This window comes from Zalophus californianus, chromosome 12, assembly GCF_009762305.2.
Source record: "Zalophus californianus isolate mZalCal1 chromosome 12, mZalCal1.pri.v2, whole genome shotgun sequence".
Taxonomy (NCBI): Eukaryota; Metazoa; Chordata; class Mammalia; order Carnivora; family Otariidae; genus Zalophus; species Zalophus californianus.
The window spans coordinates 97517407-97541817 of NC_045606.1; the positions used below are offsets into that span (position 1 = coordinate 97517407).

Sequence of the window (24411 nt, forward strand, 5' to 3'; positions counted from 1 at the left end):
AGGGTTCTAGAGGGGAGAGGGCTGGGGGTAAGGATTAGCCAGGTGATGGGGATTAAAGAGGGCACGTTCTGTGTGGAACACTGGTTGTTATGCACAACGACTCATGGAACACTACATCAAAAACAAATGATGTAATGTATGGTGATAAACATAACACTAAAAAATTTTAAAGAAAAAAAACTATGACTCGACAAAAAAAAAATCAGGTTTTATATTTGCGTTCACTGGCAGCTAACCTGAATAGCAAAGATTTTTAACAATTAAGACAAAATCCTTCACAGTAGAGTCTCACTTCGTGAATTGATACCTTAAAAATAAATTTTAGGGGGCGGAGCAAGATGGCGGAAGAGCAAGAGACCTGGATTTCGTCTGGTCTCAGGAATTTAGCTGAATAGGGATCAAACCATTCTGAACACCTACGAACTCAACAGGAGATCGAAGATAAGAATAGTAACAACACTCTGAACAGAAAAGTGACCACTTACTGAAAGGTAGGGCGTGCGGAGAAGTGAATCCGAGTCAATATTCGGGAGGAGAGAAGGCAGGGGAGGGGGCCTCCGTCGGCCGCTTCTGGCAAGTGCTAGAGCCGCGGAGCACAAAATCGGAACTTTTAGAAGTCGGCTCCGCTGAGGGATGTCGCTCCAGTGACTAAGCGGGGGGTGGAACCCTCGCGGGACAGTGTGGTCTCAGGACCCTCAGGGTCACAGAAAGACCGGGGGTGCCTGAGTGCGCCAGAGCTCCCAGGGATCGGAGCGGGGAAGCCGGCTGCAGAGACGGAGCCGAGGCGCGGGCTCTCAGCTCGGGGTGGCCATAAACTGTGATCCGCGGCCCAGTCGGGCCACTGCTCCTGCAGCAGGGACCCAACAAGCGGCAGAGCCGGGGAGACTCCCCTTCCTCCCCCGGGAGGAGCGGCGCGGGAGCGCACCGCAGGGATCTGCTGGGTTTGGAGACTCCACACGGGGTCGGGTGCCAGAGATAGAAACGCTCGGTCACAGGCCGGGTGAGCACGGAGTGCGGCCGGAGACCGGGGAGACGGGAGTGACTGCTTTTCTCTGGGGGTGCACTGAGGAGTGGGGCCCCGAGTTCTCGGCTCCTCCGGGTGGAGATTGGGAGGCCACCATTTTCACCCTGGTCCTCCAAAGCTGTACCGAGAGCTTGCAGGGAACAAAAGCTCCTGAGAGCAAACCCGAGCAGCTTCCTTAGCCCGGACCGACAAGGGCGGGGCAATTCCGCCTCCGGCAAAGACCTTTGGGAACCACGGCAACAGGCCCCTCCCCCAGAAGATCAGCACGAACAGCCAGCAAGCCAAGACCAAGTTTACCGATCAAGGAGAACGGGAGAACTCCAGCGCTAGGGGAATACTGCACATAGAATTCATGGCTTTTTTTTTACCATAATTCATTAGTTTTTCAAAGTTAATTTTTTTAACTTTTTTATTGAATTTTTCTTTTTCCCTTTCTCAAACATCTTACAAATCCCTTTTTTTAAAAAAAAAACATTTTTTATTTTTCATTTTTAGAGTCATATTTTTAATCCTTCATTGTAGTTACCCTTATTTTTAGCATATATATATATAAGTTGTTCTCTCTTTAAAATTTTGAGATACAATTTCTTCTAACAGATCAAAATATACCCTAAATCACTAGTGTATGGCTTTGTTCTAGTCTCCTGCCTGATCACATTCTCTCCCTTTTTTTTTTTATCTTTTTTCTTTTTTTTAAATCTTCTTTCTTTTTAAAAACAACTTCTTATCTTATCAATTCCTTTTATAAAATCTCTTATAATTTTCATCTTTACAGTCATCTTCCATCCCTTCATTGTATCAACCCTTATTTTGTACATATATGTCTTTCTTCCTTTAAAATTTTAGCAGGGACTTTCTTCTAACAGACCAAAATACACCCAAAATCTAGTGTGTGGCACTGAGATATGCACTAGCCTGATCATATTTGATCATATTCTGTTTTTTTTTGTTTTCTGTTTTTGTTTGTTTTTATCTTTCTCTTTTTTTTCCTCTCTCTCTTTCTATTTCTTTCTTTCTTTCCCTTTCTTTTCCCCTGGTTTCAGGTCTTTTCTGATTTGTTTAGAGTATATTTGCTGGGGACATTGTTAACCTGTTAGCATTTTGTTCTCTCATTCATCTATTCTCCTCTGGACAAAATGACAAGACGAAAAAATCACCTCAGCAAAAAGAACAAGAGGTAGTACCGTTTGCCAGGGACCTACTCAATACTGACATTAGTACGATGTTGGACCTAGAGTTCAGAATCATGACTTTAAAGATACTAGCAGGGCGTGAAAAAAGCATGAAAGTTATTAGAGAAACCCTTTCTGGAGAAATAAAAGAACTAAAATCTAACCAAGTCGAAATCAAAAAGGCTATTAATGAGGTGCAATCAAAAATGGGGGCACTCACTGCTAGGATAAATGAGGCAGAAGAAAGAATCAGTGATATAGAAGACCAAATGATGGAAAGTAAAGAGGCTGAGAAAAAGAGGGAGAAACAACTACAGGATCACGAGGGCAGAATTCGAGAGATAAGCGATACGATAAGACAAAACAACATTAGAATAATTGGGATCCCAGAAGAAGAAGAAAGAGAGACAGGGGCAGAAGGTATATTGGAGCAAATAATAGCAGAGAACTATCCTAATTTGGGGAAGGAAACAGGCATCAAAATCCAGGAGGCACAGAGAACCCCTCTCAAAATCAATAAAAATAGGTCAACACCCCAACAGCTAATAGTAAAACTTACGAGTCTCACAGACAAAGAGAAAATCCTGGAAGCAGCTCGAGAGAAGAGATATGTAACCTACAATAGTAGAAACATTAGATTGGCAACAGACCTATCCACAGGGACCTGGCAGGCCAGAAAGGACTGGCATGATATCTTCAGACACTAAACGAGAAAAATATGCAGCCAAGAATACTATATCCAGCTAGGCTGTCATTGAAAATAGAAGGAGAGATAAAAAGTTTCCAGGACAAACAAAACTAAAGGAATTTGCAAACACGAAACCAGCCCTACAAGAAATATTGAAAGGGGTCCTCTAAGCAAAAAGGGAGCCTAAAAGCAGCATAGATCAGAAAGGAACAGAGACAATATACAGTAACAGTCACCTTACAGGCAATACAATGGCACTAAATTCACACCTTTCAATAGTTACCCTGAATGTAAATGGGCTAAATGCCCCAATCAAGAGACACAGGCTATCAGACTGGTTTAAAAAACAAGACCCATCAATATGCTGTCTGCAAGAGACTCATGTTAGACCCAAAGATACCCACAAATTGAAAGTGAGGGGGTGGAAAACAATTTACCATGCTAATGGACACCAAAAGAAAGCTGGCCTGGCAATCCTTATATCAGACAAATTAGATTTTAAAACAAAGACTGTAATAAGAGATGAAGAAGGACACTATATCCTACTTAAAGGGTCTATCCAACAAGAAGACCTAACAATTGTAAATATTTATGCCCCTAACATGGGAGCAGCCAATTATATAAGGCAATTAATAACAAAAGCAAAGACACACATTGACAACAATACAATAATAGTGGGGGACTTTAACACCCCCCTGACTGAAATGGACAGATCATCAAGGCAAAAGATCAACAAGGAAATAAACACTTTAAATGACACACTGGACCAAATGGACTTTACAGACATATTCAGAACATTCCATCCCAAAGCAACGGAATACACATTCTTCTCTAGTGCCCATGGAACATTCTCCAGAATTGATCACATCCTAGGTCACAAATCAGGTCTCAACTTGTACCAAAAGATTGGGATTATTCTCTGCATATTTTCAGACCACAATGCTTTGAAACTAGAACTCAATCACAAGAGGAAAGTTGGAAAGAACTCAAATACATGGAGGCTAAAGAGCATCCTACTAAAGAATGAATGGGTCAACCAGGAAATTAAAGAAGAATTAAAAACATTCATGGAAACCAATGAAAATGAAAACACAACTGTTCAAAATCTTTGGGATACAGCAAAGGCAGTGCTGAGAGGAAAGTATATAACAATACAAGCCTTTCTCAAGAAACAAGAAAGGTCTCAAATACACAAACTAACCCTACAACTAAAGGAGCTGGAGAAAAAAACAGCAAATCAAGCCTAAACCCAGCAGGAGAAGAGAAATAATAAAGATCAGAGTAGAAATCAATGAAATAGAAACCAAAAGAACAGTAGAACAGATCAACGAAACTAGGAGCTGGTTCTTTGAAAGAATTAACAAGATTGATAAACCTCTGGCCAGACTTATCAAAAAGAAAAGAGAAATGACAAAAATCAACAAAATCATGAATGAAAGAGGAGAGATCAAAACCAACATCAAAGAAATAAAAACAATTGTAAGAACATATTATGAGCAACTCTATGCCAGCAAATTAGATAACCTGGAAGAAATGGGTGCATTCCTAGAGATGTATCAACTACCAAAATTGAACCAGGAAGATATAGAAAACCTGAACAGATCTAGAACCACTAAGGAAAGTGAAGCAGTCATCAAAAATCTCCCAACAAACAAAAGCCCAGGGCCAGATGGCTTCCCAGGGGAATTCTATCAGACATTTAAAGAAGAATTAATACCTATTCTCCTGAAACTGTTCCAAAAAATAGAAATGGAAGGAAAACTTCCAAACTCGTTTTATGAGGCCAGCATTACCTTGATCCCCAAACCAGACAAAGACCCCATCAAAAAGGAGAATTACAGACCAATATCCTTGATGAACATGGATGCAAAAACTCTCACCAAAATACTAGCCAATAGGATCCAACAGTACATTAAAAGGATTATTCACCAGGACCAAGTGGGATTTATCCCTGGACTGCAAGGCTGGTTCAACATCCGCAAATCAGTCAACGTCATACAATACATTAACAAAAGAAAGAACAAGAATCATAGGATCCTCTCAAAAGATGCAGAAAAAGCATTTGACAAAGTACAGCATCCTTTCTTGATCAAAACTCCTCAGAGTATAGGGATAGAGGGCACATAACTCAATATCATAAAAGCCAGCTATGAAAAACCTACAGCGAATAGCATTCTCAATGGGGAAAGCTAAGAGCTTTTCCCCTAAGGTCAAGAACGCGGCAGGGATGTCCACTCTCACCACTGCTATTCAACACCGTATTAGAAGTCCTAGCCGCAGCAATCAGACAACAAAAATAAATCAAAGGCATCCAAATCGGCAAAGAGGAAGCCAAACTCTCACTCTTTGCAGATGATATGATACTGTATGTGGAAAACCCAAAAGAATCCACCCCAAAACTGCTAGAACTCATACAGGAATTCAGTAAAGTAGCAGGATATAAAATCAATGCACAGAAATCAGTGGCATTCCTATACACCAACAACAAGACAGGAGAGAGAGAAATCAAGGAGTCAATCCCATTTACAATTACACCGAAAACCATAAGATACCTAGGAATAAATTTAACCAAAGAGGCAAAGGATCTGTATTCCGAAAACTATAAAATACTCATGAAAGAAATTGAAGAAAACACAAAGAAATGGAAAAACGTTCCATGCTCATGGATTGGAAGAACAAACATTGTGAAGATGTCAATGCTACCTAGAGCAATCTACACATTCAATGCAAACCCCATCAAAATACCATCCACCTTTTTCAAAGAAATGGAACAAATAATCCTAAAATTTGTATGGAACCAGAAGAGACCCCAAATAGCCAGAGGAATATTGAAAAAGAAAAGCAAAACTGGCAGCATCACAATTCCGGACTTCCAGCTCTATTACAAAGCTGTCATCATCAAGACAGTATGGTACTGGCACAAAAACAGACACATAGATCAGTGGAACAGAAGAGAGAGCCCAGAAATGGACCCTCAACTCTATGGTCAACTCATCTTTGACAAAGCAGGAAAGAATGTCCAATGGAAAAAAGACAGTCTCTTCAACAAATGGTGTTGGGAAAATTGGACAGCTACATGCAGAAGAATGAAACTGGACCATTTCCTTACACCACACACAAAAACAGACTCCAAATGGTTGAAAGACCTAAACGTGAGACAGGAGTCCATCAAAATCCTAAAGCAGAACACAGGTAGCAACCTCTTCGACCTCAGTCGCAGCAACTTCTTCCTAGAAACATCGCCAAAGGCAAGGGAAGCAAGGGCAAAAGTGAAGTATTGGGGCTTCGTCAAGATAAAAAGCCTTTGCACAGCAAAAGAAACAGTCCACAAAACCAAAAGACAACCAACAGAATGGGAGAACATATTTGCAAATGACATATCAGATAAAGGGCTAGTATCCAAAATCTATAAAGAACTTCTTAACTCAATACCCGAAGAACAAATAATCCAATCAAGAAATGGGCAGAAGACATGAACAGACATTTTTCCAAAGAAGACATCCAAATGGCCAACAGACACATGAAAAAGTGCTCAACATCGCTCGGCATCAGGGAAATCCAAATCAAAACCTCAATGAGATACCACCTCACACCAGTCAGAATGGCTAAAAATAACAAGTCAGGAAACGACAGATGTTGGCAGGGATGCGGAGAAAGGGGAACCCTCCTACACTGTTGGTGGGAATGCAAGTTGGTGCAACCACTCTGGAAAACAGTGTGGAGGTTCCTCAGAAAGTTGAAAATAGAGCTACCATACGATCCAGCAATTGCACTACTGAGTATTTACCCCAAAGATACAAATGTAGGGATCCGAAGGGGTAGGTGCACCCCAATGTTTATAGCAGCAATGTCCACAATAGCCAAACTGTGGAAAGAGCCACGATGTCCATCGACAGATGAATGGATAAAGAAGATGTGGTATATGTACACAATGGAGTATTATGCAGCCATCAAAATGAATGAGAGCTTGCCATTTGCAACGACTGGATGGAACTGGAGGGTGTTATGCTGAGTGAAATAAGTCAATCAGATAACGACATGTATCATATGACCTCACTGATATGAGGAATCCTTAATCTCAGGAAACAAACTGAGGGTTGCTGGAGTGGGGGTGGGGTGGGAGGGAGGGGGTGGCTGGGTGATAGACATTGGGGAGGGTATGTGCTATGGTGAGCACTGTGAATTGTACAAGACTATTGAATCACAGATCTGTACTTCTGAAACAAATAATGCAATATATGTTAAGAAAAAAAAGAAGATAGCAGGAGGGGAAGAATGAAGGGGAGTAAGTCAGAGGGGGAGACGAACCATTAGAGATGATCGACTCTGAAAAACAAACTGAGGGTTCTAGAGGGGAGGGGGGATGGGTTAGCCTGGTGATGGGTATTAAAGAGGGCACATTCTGCGTGGAGCACTGGGTGTTATGCACAACAATGAATCATGGAACACTACCTCAAAAACTAATGATGTAATGTATGGTGAATAACATAACAATAAAAAATTATTTTAAAAAATAAATTTTATTTTCATCTTTTCATCTTTTTACATTGAGCTTTCTGGGGAATATATTCATACACAGATGCCATATTTCCCAGAGGTATTGCATTATACTTAAGAAAAATAAGAAATCTAACTACATTTTATGATGATGGATATGTTCATTTTTAACTTCAGATTTGTACACACTTGAGTGGTGAGATAATGAATCATAAGTCATTTCCCCAGTATCTCTGGGGACCTCACTCCACTTGAGTGACTTTTCAAGAACATGAGTTCATTCCTTCTGTTGCTTAACTTTTCTTCCATTTATAAATATCTGAGATAGAAAGGATCCTAGAATATGTAGTGTAACTCTGTCTTATTAAACAGTACTGAGCATGTGTAAACATTTGTGGAGGATTGAAGACCACCTCTCCGATTCGGTGGTGTGCCGTCTTGTAATTTGACAGTGTGTTTTGGGACTCTGCCATTGTCAGATTGTATTGGTTCTTTTTTCTCATTCATTCATTCATTCATTCATTCACTCATTTATTCTATAAATGTTTTTAGAGTATGTGCTAAGTGCCAGGTGCAGTTCCCATCACTGGAGAGTAAGCATTAAGCAGACTATCAAAAACTTGATTCCCACAGAGCAGCCATTCTAGTGGGAGAGAAAGGAAACCAAACAAATGAGTAAAAAAACTCAGGGGCTCTGAGTGCTATGAAGGAAAAGAAAGCCAGAAGTGGGGACCAAGAGTGATAGTAGCATTGTGCTCATTTCGCTGGCCAGACTGGAGAAGCCTGTCTGCAGCAGTAAAGGTGACTTTGAACAGAGACCAGAGAGAAGAGCCTTGAGGTGGCTGGAAGAGTAATCGAGAAGGCCGTGCAGGAGTTGGCCTGATGTTGCAGTAAGAGGAAGTGGGCCCTAGTGGTAGACAGCAATGGACAAGGATGCTGGAGAGAGATGTGACCAGTCCAGTGGCCAGCGCGGGCCACTGGAGGGCGTGAGACTTGATTCGGAGTGATTGAGAGCAGGAGCCAGTGGGTACTGTGAGCATTAGAGCCACCTGCCCACTTACATCTGTAAGCATCGCTTAGGCTGCTGTGTGCAGAACGATAGAAAAGCAAGGAAGGAAGACTATCCGGTCTTTCACAACAGTGATCTCTGGTGGCCACTTGGACCAGGTGATGTGAGAGGGTAGGATTTGGGATATTCCAGAATGAGAACACACAACTCCTGATGCAGTTTCCCAGAGAGCATGCGTGGACCTAGAAGAGATCCAAGAGTTGAGTCCTGGGCTCTTTAACATTTAGACATTAGGAAAATGAGAGAGATACATTGAAGGAATCAGAGTAAGCAGTAGTGAGGAAGGAGGAAACACAAAAACTTCATGGCCATTGAAGCCAAGTGAAGAATGGAATCAAGGGATCACCTGGTCCCAATGCAGTTGATTAGTCGAGGATGATGGGAACTGGTTAATTTTTCAGATGGCAGTACTTTTCAGGGTGATGATTATTCTTGTTCTCCCTTTCTGACCCCTATTTCTCAGGCTTTTTTAGCTTTGGTAGGGTGCCTCCTAGTCTTCCCTCCTCCAATCTCTGTGTTTCTAATCAACGTTTCTAATCCTCTACCCCTATAATGCATAAATCCCTGAAGATTTCCAGAGGATGCCAGCTTTTGCAAAACTTGTTAAATAAACACCACCACCTTTCCTCATGACTCTTAGACAGCAGGTCTGTATTGAGGCCCTTCAGCATAAAGCATGTTGTTATAGCTACAACTCTTAAAAAGCAGGAGTTTACATTATCACCGTTGAATTGTCTAAATTCTGATCACTTGCTAAATGTTGTATCATAGATTTTGACATTTGTACTGTAGTCAACAATTATTTTAACTAAAAAACCGTACCAAGTCATTATTTTAAAATATTTAATCTTTCTCTTTTTTCTTTTCTTTTCAGAAAAATGTGATGAACCACTTGTGTCTGGACTCCCCCATGTAGCTTTCAGCAGCTCGTCCTCCATGTCTGGGAGCTATTCTCCAGGCTATGCCAAGATCAACAAGCGAGGGGGTAAGGCACATTTTATTTCCTTTGTCAGTAAATGTGTTAAATGATAACATGTTATTAGCAGACACCTCATAGATACTATAAAGTTCTTTTGTGGGCACTGTCGGGGAGTGGTATAGGAAAATTTGGACTGGAAGTAAGAGATGGTAAATTGAAGAGGAAGAATTTTTGGAGTTGTATATGATAATGAATTCCAAACAATATAAAAATTCTGAGTTAAGGAAGTTCTTATTAATCGAAAAATCATTTAGGAAAAAGTTATAATGAATTGATTTCAAATATGTATACAGTGAATGAAAAAATACTCTGTATTCAGTATTTTTTTATTTTTAAAAAGTAACATATAAACAGTATCTATTGAAAATATAGGTTAAAAAAGTGATCCTTGGTAATTTCTGCCCCCCAGTGCCCAGAATTTAATTTTGTAATTAAAGCCGTTGTGAAAAATAGTTATACATTTGCAGCTAAATTTTGAGTTTTGGATTTTAAAGTAATAATATTAATTAGTAAGTGGTAATTTCAAAGTAGGCAGCAATCCATAGAGAATAAAAGAAAATGATTAAGGACAGAAACTTAAAACTCTTCTCGCTTCAAAGGAACACTGATACAAATAACAATGAACGACAACTTAAAAGGAAAAGAAAAAAATATTTTCTTGGATAAATATGAATCAATTCACAAGGACCATAATTTGTCTTCAGTAAAACTAGAAACACTAAACTCCCATCACAGCCAATTCAAGGAAAAAAAATACAAGTAGAAGGAAGAAAGCAAGGGAGGGAGGGAAGGAGAGAGGGAGGAAAGCAACATAAAGAAGCAAAGGTGGAAAACAGAGAGCAGGGGAAAACCCAAAAGGGGAGATAAAAAGAAGAAAGAGGGGAAGGAAGAAAAAAATGACATGTGAAAAGAGAGAAAGAGATATCAGAGAGATTCAGAAAGATCAAAAGGGAGAAGAAAATAGATAAGAAAAGAGTAGAATAATGTATACAGAAATTCACAGGTGTATGAAGATACGTTAATTAGTAAAAAGACTTGGTGAAAGATGATACGCAGGCAAAAGTGGAGGAATACAAATTTTGAAATATACACTGCTTTGATTTAAAAGTAGTATTAATTAGCTGCTCTTTTTTTGCAGTTAATTTTCTGCTTTTTTTAATTGCGGTATAATTGGCATGTAACGTATTAGTTTCAGGTGCACAGTATGATTTTATATATATTGCAAAACGATCACCACAATAAGTCTAGTTCACATCTCTCACCATGCATAGTTACAATTTTTTTCTTTTGATGTGGACTCTTAAGATCTACTCTTAGCAACTTTCAAATATGTGGTATACTATTATTAGCCATAGGACTCCTTTTATAACTGAAAATTGATACCGTTTGACCTTTTTCACCCACTTCACTGGGGACCCCTTCTGGGAACCACCAGCCGGTGCTTTGTATCTATGATGCTGCACTTTTTATAACATGATATTTGTCAGGTTATGGTCATGACAGAGTTGGTGAGTTACTATAAGTTACAAAAATTTTGCTTAAAGATGTAAAAGTAATGAGAATTTTAATTCATTCCTTTTCTATAAGCCACTAAAAACAAACAAGCAAAAAAATATAAGTAGAAAATCATGAAACAAGGAGCTGGCCATACCCAAATAATAATGACGATGTAGGCCAGCCAAGTACTAGTAAATCTGGAGCAAAATGTATAAGAGAAAAGAAATAGCATGTATTCCTAGATGTCAAGAGGGTACAGTATTCCCTGAAGGAAGTCCTGACATTGAGAAATCAACTTTAATGGTAGGAAATAGAGTCACAGAATATTTCTTTAGAAAGGTTCATAGGAAAATATGACTGATGAATTTTATACCAGAGAATCTGGGCAAGTCAGGTTGCCTCAAGCATATAACCTCTTTGGGAACACAAATGATACAATATAATCAGCGATGAGATGCGTGAAATAAAAAGAATCAAGAAACCATGGTCAAATGCTTGGTGCTAAGCAGTGAATCCATTTAAATATAGGCCATAAGTAAACAATTTAGGAACTACAGATGTAGAACAGGGTATAAATTTTATAGATGCGAGAATGTAAACATGCCAAATTATGGGAATTAAAAGATGTATGCCTTTTTCCCTTAACCTTTCAGAACAGGAGGCCGCTAGACACTATAACTTTAAATGAATATTTATGTTGTCTTTGTTGTTTTTGTTTTTTGTTTTAGGAAGCTATGTCTCTTATGAAGAAACATCGATAATTTCTTTTGTTGTTTTTGTTCTCATTCAAGTAGTTATATTAGAGTCTCTTCTGTTTGTTTTTAAAAATAGTATAAGATGCCATTTTGAATTATTTAGAGCTATTTACCTATTTATCTACTCATATATGTAGAGTTAGGCGTCTGAAATTAAGCTTCTAAAAGTTAACTTTTTTTTTTTTTTAACCTGGAGGGTGGGATTTGAAGAACGTCTTCACTTTCTTTACGATAGGTTTCTCTAGTTTATAGAATGTAAATACCTATACCTACATATTTATGTAGATAGATTTATAGGTACAATGTATTTCCAAAAAAAAGTTATTTCAAAAGCAAAAGAGTATAAGCAAAATTTATGGTTTTCTAGTTTGACCAAAAGCTTATCTCTGTTTGACTATTGATAGGATACAATGTCATGCCTTGGGATGAAAGCATGATGTAGTAGTTTGCCAGGAGGAGGCATCGTCCGTGCTATAGTTATAGATTTACACTTGCCTATCGCCCATTTTATCAACATTTATTATTCTGGGGCTTAAGTTACTTACTCTTTGGTTCCCAAAGACCCTTTTTGCTTATCAGTCGTATACTGTGTATATTTGCATCTAACTTCCTCCCCTACTCCATCACATACTATCTACCTGACTGTTCAGGACTGTTATGCAACTGGTTATATCTCCACTCCTCATGCTGCTTTACTTCTGAATGTACATACAAGGGCGCCTGGGTGGCTCAGTTGGTTAAGCGACTGCCTTCGGCTCAGGTCATGATCCTGGAGTCACGGGATCGAGTCCCGCATCGGGCTCCTTGCTCAGCAGGGAGTCTGCTTCTCCCTCTGACCCTCCCCCATCTCATGCTCTCTCTCTCTCTCTCTCTCTCATTCTTTCTCTCAAATAAATAAATACAATATTTTTTAAAAAATGAATGTACATACAAGACACCCATGTGCAGGGCTAGCCTCAACCCTAGTTGATGACCTCAGTAAGGGTCAAGGTAGCAAGCATCAAGAGAGGAGGGTTATTTCCTCTACAAGAAAAAGGAAAAAAAAAAGAAATCTACATATGGTTATTTTCATAATAAACAGAGCTTTTTTTTTCTCCCCCTAATAAAGTTCATACACAAATGCTCTTAGGAGAGGAGCCATGTTGACTGAAATTCATACTAAGGTATAAATGGCTAATAACCCACATTGATTAAGAACAGATTTTTTTAGAAGTGCAGCAAAATATTACACATCTCAAAGATAGATAAAGGCAGCAGAGAATTCCAAAGGGAGTAAATAAAAAAATATATGTATATACCTTTTTAATATATAAATTTATAGATAAAAAGATATTATCTTTATATATAGTTATATAAAAATTAAAAATAAAAGATATGTATTTACATAAGATATATAAATCTTTCTATTTTCATATACCTATATATTTATACACATTTATATATTTATACATTTACATATCTATTTTATATATATATATATCTTGCTGGATATATATTTTCTTACTTCACTATTGGCAAGAATCATCTGATGCATACACCATATAAGCATCTGAAAGCAAGAAGATCATATACTAACAGAGAAGGATAAAATAATATAACTTACCAATTATACAAATACAGAAAAGAACAAATTCAGTTGAGCATTATGTTGATTAACATTGCTTCAAGTTTTATCATATATTTAAATGATATTCCTCAAATACATTTTGGAGAGATTGAGTTTTTGAATACATAGATAATCAGATTATAATGCAAATATACATTCAGATGACAGATTGACATGAATTTTAAAAAATGAGTTTAGTTTTGGGGTTCCACACAGTATAAATCCACCTGCTACAACCTTGATGTCAGGGGCCAATTTATGACAAAACTGGGGGGAAATGTAATGCTTTCATGGAAAATCTACATATAATTCTGACATTTTTGGAGCCTACTACTGCTTTGTGTTGTTTTTGCTTGTTGGTTTTATAAAAATACCAACCCCCTGTGATCTACCTTCTGGATTTATCTCCCTGTTCTTAATTCGCTAAAGATGTCCCAGTCTTGTGTCATTCCGAGTCAATAGCAATTAGATGGGTTAATCTTTCCAAAGGTTAGCAAACCTTTGAGAGCCTTGTATGCGGAAAACCCTACCTTACATTTAAATAGTATTTTACAGATAATAAAATGTTCTAAATGTCCCTTGATCTTCACAACAACCTTGTTAGATAGAATGTCATGTTAGAGATGCCAGTCATTTCTTCTGCCAGACTTTCAACTTTCCAGTTCACCTGCCTTTTGTAGAAATCATCCTCTCTCTCCTACCCCAGGGGGTCATCATTCTGTCTGTCACATGGTCTCCTTCTCCCTCCACTGGCCACAGATTGGAGTTCTTCATGCTCGATTTTGCCAGATGAAGCAATATTGGCGCTGCACTGGAATTAGCCCAAAGATAGAACCTAAAAAGAGCTGGAAGACATAAGCCAAGTTTGATTTATGCTTATAACCAAAGCAACCCAGTCATGAGAGCTCAGAGTTTCTTGAGTGATGTGGGTCTTGAATATTTTTCTTTCTTTTCACCGTCTTACTACTTACTTTCCCTCAGTAGATCCTTCAATACTTGCTGCTCTTCAGAGACTTTTTTTTAAAGATTTGCTTCCTGGCTATCCCTTCCATTTTAGGAACCTATCATCCTCTTTATTGAATCAAAGGGCAGAGAGGTTTTGTAATGGTGTTGTTTTGAGGATATTTATCCTTTATTTCTTCCAGCAGGGAGAACAGATTGCATTTGTAAGCCACATAATTGATAATCACTTCGGGGAGGAATATGTGTATAATAGACATCTGGAAAGACGGCTGGAACAGATCTCTTAATGTCCACACGTGTATCTTTTTTTTTTTTTTTTTTTAAAGATTTTATTTATTTATTTGAGAGAGCGAGAATGAGAGAGAGAGAGCACATGAGAGGGGGGAGGGTCAGAAGGAGAAGCAGTCTCCCTGCTGAGCAGGGAGCCTGATGCGGGACTCGATCCTGGGACTCCAGGATCATGACCTGAGCCGAAAGCAGTCGCTTAACCAACTGAGCCACCCAGGCGCCCCACACGTGTATCTTAAAAAGAACTACAGCCTTTACCTTCCCTTAAAAGACACCACTGAAGTTAATAATTGTTGCCATGACTTGAGAACTTGGCTTGGTCAAATCATTGCCTTTATCATTTTCTGCCCCCTCTTGACCAAGAGGGAGCTTTAGTAATTAGCATAATACCGACCTCCTCTACTTCCACTTCCATACTTACAAGTGTTGGAACGCCTCTTTCAGGCTCCTGAGTGGCTCAGCCAATCATCATACCCCACTCTGCTCTTCAGAGTTCTTTCCCGCCCTTTATCGCACCCTTGATCTCCTCTCCCCGAGTTACATTTGTAAACTACCTCTTTTTCCTCTGCTTTCTTTTCTTCCCTGTTCTGCTTTAAATATTAAAAGGTTCTGTCACTACTAATTAAGCGGTAACTGATAAGACTACAAGTTGGCAAAGCAATCACAACGCTTCGGAGAGGACATTGTCCCTTTCTGTGCCAGTAATGCCTCCTACGGCGCTCTTCTGCTCTCTCCAGTCGCGGACCCGTTCCTGTTCCACACTGCCCCCTTCTGGCAGCATTATTAACCTTGTTAGGAGGCTCTTCCCTTAGACTGTAACATCGAGGCTTAAATTATGAAATAGACTGAGTTCCCAATTGTTGAACTTTTTTAAAGATTTTATTTATTTGAGACAGAGAGAGAGAGCATGAGCGGGGGGCAGGGGGAGGTGCAGAGGAAGAAGGAGAAGCCGACTCCCCGCTGAGCTGGGAGCCCAGAGCAGGGCTCCATCCCAGGACCCTGAGATCATGACCTGAGACGAAGGCAGGTGTTTAACCGATTGAGCCACCCAGTTACCCGCCCCCAATTGTTGAGCTTCTGTCCGTGTTGACAGATTCCGTTCCACCATTTCCCCTCTTTCTCTTCTCCAGCCTCTACCACTTCCTGTTTCTCTTCATCTGCTCCTTTTCCCACTCAGTGAGCATTCATTATTACTTTAGTATGAATTCATTAGTTGTGTTACTTCTTCTAGGAGAATTTGCCTTTAAGAGCAGATCCTTGGGAGCAGGAAAATCTCGAGAACTGATTTTCTAATGTAGCATTTTAGACTATTTGCCATTTCTATTTGGACTGGCCATACTTCTTCATCTTTGAATTACTCTCCCGAAAACACCTGCTGACTTCGCCAGCTCTGATGCAGTGCTGAGCAGTGAAGAGAGAATGACTTGTATTCATGCATAACTAGATTCCAATACAGAATCAACCAAGGATGAGCATAGGATTAGTCAGTTATCAATCTCTCTGCATCTCGGTTTCCTAATTTCTATGTTTACTCTACAACCTCTCATCCGAACCAGGAACTTGGACAGTGCATGAATTCTATTAATAATTATTCCAGGATAATCTTGCAGGCATGGGCCCCCTATTTATATTTTAAAATGGAATCAACTATACAGTATAGCAGAGCTGTTGTGAAGATTAAATGAAATAGTCTACACAATCTGTGTTGCAATGAAATGATACTCTCCCACCAATTACCCTCAGCTCCCAAAGGCAACAGCGCAGATATTAGTATTTCAAAGCAAGGGAATACATTACTCTTGTCGTTACAAAAGCAAAACCTCCCTACAAAGTGATTGCTAGAATTTGCATATTTACCAATGTGTGTATTGCCCCTCCCATCACCTAAGAAAAAATCATATTTGAAAGATTAATAACATTTTATATAATTTTAATAAGTTTTGCATAATCAGACTGCTGTTTACATTAACTTAAATGTTCCCCAAGTCTTTTCTCCTTAAACTTCTTTCATTTCAAGTGAATTTATGCTAGTGATTTGTGTTATTTTGTTCTGATTATCTTTATATCCTTTGATTTAGATCTTATAGAGTCCAATCTAATATTTATTAACTCTGTGATCCTCAGGAAAGCCAAAAATAATTGTTCTAGACATTAGGGAGAATAAAAAATATTTTCCCCCTCAGCCCAAGAAATTCTGACTATTTTTAAAAAATAGATGTTGAATGATTTTTTCTAAGGTCATCGGTAGGTCTTTGTATTCCCTTTTCTAGTTGGATGAGAGTTACCATCTAACTAGCATTGTAAGTTTTAATTTATTCTTTTTACTTTAATTCTCCAATATAAATCAAAATTTGGGCTTTAGTGGGAGCTTTAAAAAATTCAGTGTGCAATACAGGATACATTTGTATCATTGACACTTGTTAAAAATGATAGAATGTTGAAAGCATAGTCACCAGGGAATGACTCATAAATTTGTTTAGACATGCCTTTTTAATTTGCAAATAATATTGCTATATTTCTGCTGTGGCATCATATTTTATAATGTTGGAATTTTAATACCTTCTTTTGTGTTCCCCATAGAAATCCATGCTGGGTTTTGTAGCATTTGCCCTAGAACATTGTTTCCCAAAATGTGTGATGTTAACGTGTGCTCTGAACACACACATAGACCCACATTTTCACAATAAAATTCTCTGGGCAAATCCTTGGGTTCTGGGGACCTCTCGAGGGGAATCAGAGAGTTTCTTTGCCATGAAGCATCTTTGAGTCCAGCAGAACACACGCCACTTTGGGAAATGCTTTTTTAAAATCGAACCAAACCGTCTACACATCATGGGTTTTAAACAGGGTTTGCTTAATATACTTAGAAGTACAGACACTTCCCATGGGTTCACTACTATCTTTGTAAAAATACTATGTTTAAAGGTTCTTTGATAATAGTATGATGGGTATGATTTTTGTAGAATTAATTGGAGCAAGGGAGTTTTTAGACTTGGGGCATTTGAGATGAGCAATTTTTTAGTTAATTATTTTTAGGAAGTTGCTAGTTTGCTATGTTTGTAGCAAATATATTAAAATGTGTCACTGAGGGGTGCCCGGGTGGCTCAGTCTGTTAAGTGTCCAGCTCTTGGTTTCAGCTCAGGTCATGATCTCATGGGTTGTGGGGTCGAGCCCTGCATTAAGCCCCACATCGGGCTCCACAGCGGGGCATCTACTTGAAGATTCTCTCCCTCTGCCCCTCCTCTCTTTCTCTTTCAAGTAAATAAATAAATATTTCTTTAAATGTGCCAAAATCATGAGGTAGAACAAACAGTGTTATTAAAGTAACCACTGTTACCATCTTTGAAAATGGCCCTGGGATATTAATTCTCTAACACTCTCCTTTATCCCAATATTAATAGCCGATTGCCTTACAAAGTGGGAAATTATGACTGATCAATTCAGATATTTATATTTTTGTAATACATTCTTTGTAATTTTCCTTTACATGCAATATTGAAACCCATGCTGTTTGGTACTTGCTCTATAAAGTTTAGGACATATGGAGTGGGAAAACTTCACATCTGCACTAACAAAGAAATATATTTAAATAAATATTTATTTTGGGAAGATGTACAGACTAAATATATCTTTGTAGATTTCTTGGTGCAGAATTAGAGAAAGTAGGTTTCCCTTCTGCCTTTGGGGAGATCTTGGGCCACTTCCTCTCTTCACTTAATTGTCCCAATTACCTTGCTTCTGTCCTGAGAAACTTAGATTAGGTCATCTCCCAACACCTCACCTTGTAGCCAAGATTGATCATAATGCCTTGATTTTTATCTTAATGAAACACTGCAGATTCTTAGTTTGCCCACACTTGTTCCTCTGTGCATAGACATACTTTCCATTAAATGATATTAAAAATAGCCAGGATAGGGCACCTGGGTGGCTCAGTTGGTTAAGCGACTGCCTTCGGCTCAGGTCATGATCCTGGAGTCCCGGGATCGAGTCCCGCATCGGGCTCCCTGCTTGGCAGGGAGTCCGCTTCTCCCTCTGACCCTCCCCCGGTCTCATGTGCTCTCTCTCTCTCATTCTCTCTCTCTCTCAAATAAATAAATAAAATCTTTAAAAAAGAAATAGCCAGGATAACTGGGAGAAACTATTTATCAAATAAAGATTTTACAAGCTGAGTATTTCTTTCTAAACCATTCCAGAATACATGCCAATTGTATATTTTGGAGATTGAATGTTCAGTTACCCTTTTGATATTTGCTAATTTTGTTCAAAAAGAGGCTTTAATATTTTTCACATCTCTGTCAAGAATGGGGAGGATCTATGTGAATGATTTGTACTGTATCTGAAGTATTCATCTTAAAATAGAATTCTTCACACAATCTCAAAGGCATTTCTTTAACATAGTACTGCACACATGTTCAACTCTCAAAGAATATTTTCTGAATGAATGAACAAATATATTGAATCATATTTATTGTACATATTATTCTATTCTTTTTAAACTTCAAACGCTCATTGCTTCTATGTTGCAGTGACTCGTTAAACCAAGAGTGAGTATTCGCTAACATTTTTCAGTTTACAAAAAATTATCTCACAAGTTATTGAAACATTGCTGTAGCCACCTTAGGCTCACACAATGATAAGTAATAACACTAGCAAATATTTTTATCATCATTGTAAATTAAAATAGTATCTGTTTTTTTAGAATAGACATGTCAAACAGTTAGGAAGTGGCCCCAGGGTATCGAGTTCTCCCAGTGCTTTCAAAATTGTGGAACAGTTACCAGCAAGATAATGATATCTAACTGGTAAAGTATGCCTCTCTTATCTCAGGATATTCCTTTCATAGATGAAGCCTTCAATTTGAGCTGTTGCATCCGTTTGGTAACAGGTTCCTTTGGGTAGCAGAACACATTCTATCAGTCCTTATATCTTGTGTGGCTCATAAGGAATACATGTGTGCCAGTATAAACTAAGGGAAAAAAAAAAGACCAGGAATGAGCAGGGTGTGTCTACCAATCACTGTTTGGGACCCTCATTCAACAAGGTTAGGACAAAAAAAACCAGACATATGAAAAATATACTTCAGACCCTATAATTACATTCCCTCTATACCAGATGAGTGACTCTCCATCATTCTTCAATATATAGAGTAGCCCCCCCTTTATCTGTGAGGGATATGTTCCAAGACCCCCAGTGGATGCCCAAAACAGTGGCTAGTACTGAACTCTGTATATACTGTTTTCTTCCCATACATACATACATACAGACATACATACCTGGGATAAATTTATAAATTAGGCACAGTAAGAGATTAACAGCAATAACTAATAATAAAATAGAACACTTATAACATTCTACTCTGAGAAAATTCATGTGACTATGGTCTCTCTCTCCCAAAATAGCTTCTTGTACTGTCTTCACATTTCTTGTGATGATGTGGGATGATAAAATGCCTGGGTGATGAGATGAAGTGGGGTGAATGACGTAGGCATTGTGACATAGTGTTAGGCCTTCTGGTGATATGTCAGAAAGAGGACATCCGCTTCCAGACAGCGGTTGACCATGGGTGATTAGAACCACAGAAAGGGAAACCATGGACTGGGAAGACTGCTGTATTCTTCTATGAATAGAGAAAGTTCCATCATTTTGTCTATTTGCTTCCTTCCCCTTATTTCACTCGAGAAGAGAGGGAAAAAAAAAAAAAAAAAAAACAGACCAAATCATTTCCAAGGCTACTGAGAGTATTTAATTTAGTAATGGCTCCATTAGCAACCTGGTTAGGTCATACTTATTAGAATGAATTAGACCCTTGTCTTAATACCTTTAGCAAATTAACGACTCTTTTCACACATATTTCTTTGAGAAGAATTTAAAGAAAATAGAATTTCCTCTCTTTTATACTCGTGCCTTCCAAAACTAATTCTAAAAATATTGCCACTAATAAGGATTCAAAGCAGTTCAGCCTTTCTTAGCCTACTGCCTTTTCTATATTCGGCAAATGAGCAATCAACATTGTTTACTCTCCCCTTGCTTTAAAACCAAGATATACGCTTGACATGAATACTGCTGACAATAAACCATGACATTTAAGACAGTCTACTTTTATTGTTCTTGCCTCTTTAACATTAAAACGTAAACTCAAAATGTAGAAAGCTTTACTCCTCAGGTTTTCACCCAAAGGTCACTTTTATTTTACTTTTTCTTAGCTATTTTTATTTTCTTCACAGTGTAAGGAATTCATGTTGTATGTTTTTATTTTGCTCTGATTTCCTTCTCAGCAGCTTCTAGAATTTCGTTCCTCCGTATCGGTTTTCCCACTTTAAAATCGGCAGGCAGGGCTATTTATTACAGTTGGAGGAGCCTTGCCTGGATTATAACTGTTCCCTCCGTATCACCAGACATCTGCAGTCAGGAAGACTATCCTACCACCAAGGTGAATTATTTTGTATTACAAGGCTTGTGCCTGAGCGTATGTATGGACAATGTATAATGACACATGTGTTATGGATTTTTCCCTAGTCAGTGTCTGGCATATATGTATTTTAGTGGATTATTAATTTGAGTTTTTTGTTTGTTTTGCCTTCGCATGATGCTCAGAATACTAGATACGCCTTACAGGCTCCACTGTTAAGGTGATGAAAACCCTTGTTTACTTTCTTTCTCTTCCTCCCTGAGTGTTCTAGGGAGAGTGGAGGTTGAAACCACCTGCTTCTGTAGTTTCTATGCTTCTGTGATATCAGACATTCATGAGTGACTGCTAGAGTTTCTTCTTTTTACATGTTGCTAAGGCCATGCGTTCCCCTAGGGCCAAGTAGGATTCCCAGAAGGATGATGATTAATCCAAGCTCTGAAATGGTACCAACTGGAGGAAGATTTCAACACGGCAGATATGATGACACTTTCCTCATCTTGGAAGGGCTGCCGATTCACGACAAATGAGTCCCAGGGAGGCCAAGAAACCCAGAGGTTGTCTGCCCTGGCCTGCCCCCACCCCAGTCTTTGCCACCTAAATTAAAACGGTGCTAAATTATAACCGCTTCCCATCGGCCTCCAGATTTTTATTATGTAGATTGTCCTACAGACACAGCCTCAATGTGCTAAAGATGCTGGTCCTCCAGTAGCAAGGACAGGTGTCCCCTTTCCAACAAGTCATCACTGATGGCTAGACAGGATATCCCTTTCCATTTTTTGAGGTGTGTTTTTTTTTTCTATCTTAGAACTTAGCATATTGTATTGTAGACGTGTTTGCCTGACCACGTGAGGCTGGGTATGAGTAACAAGTCCTGTGTCTCATGCATCCATGTATACCCAGCATCTAGCATGGTGCCTCACACAGAGTAGATACTCACAGATATTGAGACCAGTGCTGGCATGGACACATTCTTTCATCTGATCCCTTCAAAAACCCTGGGAAAGAATTTAGAATAAACTCAGTTTTATGGATAAGAAAACCTAAATTCAAGAAAGTCTAGACTCCTGCCCAAGACTGCAGTTAACAGAAAGGAGATTTGGGCATTTGAAACAATCTCTTCTGACTTCAAATCATTCACTCTTCTATTCTCCACATGTCTTCCCTGTCTATGTGAGTTTTTCTTTAGGAAAAATTGTAAGAATATTTGAGTTAGTTACAGGGCATAGCTGAAGTTTTCCCACTGGTGTCTTAGAACACAACCAGATACATTTCTCTATTTTATTTCTGAGATGTACACACCAACTTTGTGATGTCTTTGCATGCTTATTATCTTTTTTTAAATAATCAAAGAGAAATAAAGATACTGTTTTAAATATTTACATGTAATATATTTTTAACAGACACATCTCTTTTTTTACACTAAAAAGCCAGCCAAAACTAGTCTCCTTCAGTGTTTTTTTCTGAATTTGTATAATATGAGGAGGTAGGCAAAAAAGATGTAATTGTACTTGAAATATTATATATGTGAGAACAGCAATGATTGGAACAAAACAATGAGACCAACATTCTGTCTCCCAGGAAAGAATTGAAATGAGAGAAAACTACTGATGTGCAGCACCACTGTGCTAGGAACTGACAGAAGCAATATTTTTTTGAGTCACTAACACTCAATATTCACAACACACATGAAGAAAAAACAGTAAGTCAGTACAAAGTGAAAGGAAATGAATAACAGAAATAAAACTCAAGCACACAGTAGAAAATGCCTGAGATCTGAGATTTGCTAGTTGTACCATAAACTGGATCTTTGCTTGGTATGAGATGGGGATAATCTGGCATTAATAATAACAATATCTCACTGTGTGATCCTTATCAATCACTGAATGGTTCCTTCTATTCCTTCCACTGAAGGATTTGGCATTCTTACAGTTTGCCTCTCATTTTGTTACTGTTTGGTAGAATGACCATACTTCCTGGCAACTTAGAGAGACTGCTGAAGGAACTGATGCCATCCCCCCTCTCCCCAATCTTCTTATAGCAGAATAAGTAAAACAAAAACTATTTGACCAATTCTTTCAAAGTTATTATTTTCTGTCTTTTCTACATATTATTCAAGACTTAATCATTTATGATGGAAAATAATTTTCTAAAGAGAATGTCAGGAAAGCAACAAACACCTTTTGTTTTCAATTCAAAGTTGTTCTATTTGAATGTTCACAATTGAAAGAGAACTTTGAACCAGATCGTTGTATTTTGAACAACAAACAGTGTTTATTGGTTCCCTGGCCAATGAACTAGCACTAACTGGGCATCAGACATGAGAAAGGAGAGAGGCTATTTAACCTGCAAGCAACCTAACCTCTTCCCAGGCATGAGTGCCAGACCTCCAGTGATCATCAGGCTGGGGATGAAACATCCAGATGGCCCAGTTTTCGTGATGCTTCTTAGACACATCCAAACAATGCAATTTTAGCAAAAATGCTCCTTTACCTGCATGATTAGGGAGGTCAGGGATTTCTCTACAGGGGTCTGGAGGCAGGCTTTGGTTCCCTTAGGCCATAGTCCAGCTTTCTGTGGTCCAGCATGAGGAAAAGTAGGGGTAGAACAGCTCAGGGATGCCAACCAGGGCCCTCTGTGCTCCTTGCCATGCTGGGAAGGAGTTCTCAGAGCAGACAAGGTGTACCATTCAATGAGCGAAACAGGAAAAACACTGGCCTTTGGTTGCAATTCCACATTTATTTATTGTGAGTTCTTTGGAACTCTTCTTCCTACTGATAAGACATACATTTGGAAAGCATTATTCTCCTTAGCAATTCATCAATAACATGGCAAGGATTGACCAAGAAGAGACAGACAAGCAAGATATTTTGTCAGCAGCATGGAACATGTTAATCAGCTTCTGGAATGCCAACAATTTAAATTCAAATAGATTTCTTACTAAGACTAAAATCTAAAACCCTGCGATTCTATTTCTGTGTATTGAATTAGTCAAGATTTAAGGTTTACTTTTTTCTCAACTCATGGGGATCTCCCCCTGCCATTTTTTTCTTTGTTTGGATGGCTTAGCTCGTGCAGAGGAAAAGTGAGATTCATTCCTTCAGACGCTCTCGTGTGATCTGTGCTAGTTTCACACTCAACCGTGGGAATAACAGAAGGCAGATATGAGGAAATAAAAATCCTGTTGTAGAATTAGAATTCTACATCCCACTGCAGAATGGACTAGTATAGTTATTCATATTTCAGGCACCTCAATTAGACATTCATTATTCATAAACACTTATGTAACTCTGAGTTATTCAGGCTGAGAGAGAACTTTAGCAGTCTTTCGTTCTTTCTTTTTTATTACTAAGACATCTTGTATCTAAAGAAGGAACAAAAAAAGAATGTAAAATATATATGTACACCCTGTCTGCTGCATATAGATCTAAATTTTAAATTGTAGACATAATACCTCCAACAAAACA

The 24411-nt window shown here is 38.6% G+C and overlaps 1 protein-coding gene across 2 annotated transcripts in view; it reads left to right on the top strand.

Annotated features, from left to right (window-relative positions):
- The window catches only part of CNTNAP2 (contactin associated protein 2), a 2031041-nt gene that overhangs the window by 599726 nt on the left and 1406904 nt on the right, over positions 1–24411 (top strand). The window contains exons 1-2 of one of the 2 annotated variants that reach the window (XM_027574310.1): positions 448–491; positions 9325–9435. In XM_027574310.1, the coding sequence (XP_027430111.1) occupies positions 9387–9435 (49 nt within the window). In that variant the 5' untranslated portion in view covers positions 448–491; positions 9325–9386. Of the gene's footprint in view, positions 1–447; positions 492–9324; positions 9436–24411 lie in introns of those variants that run through there. The other variant, XM_027574309.2, reaches the window with a different exon arrangement.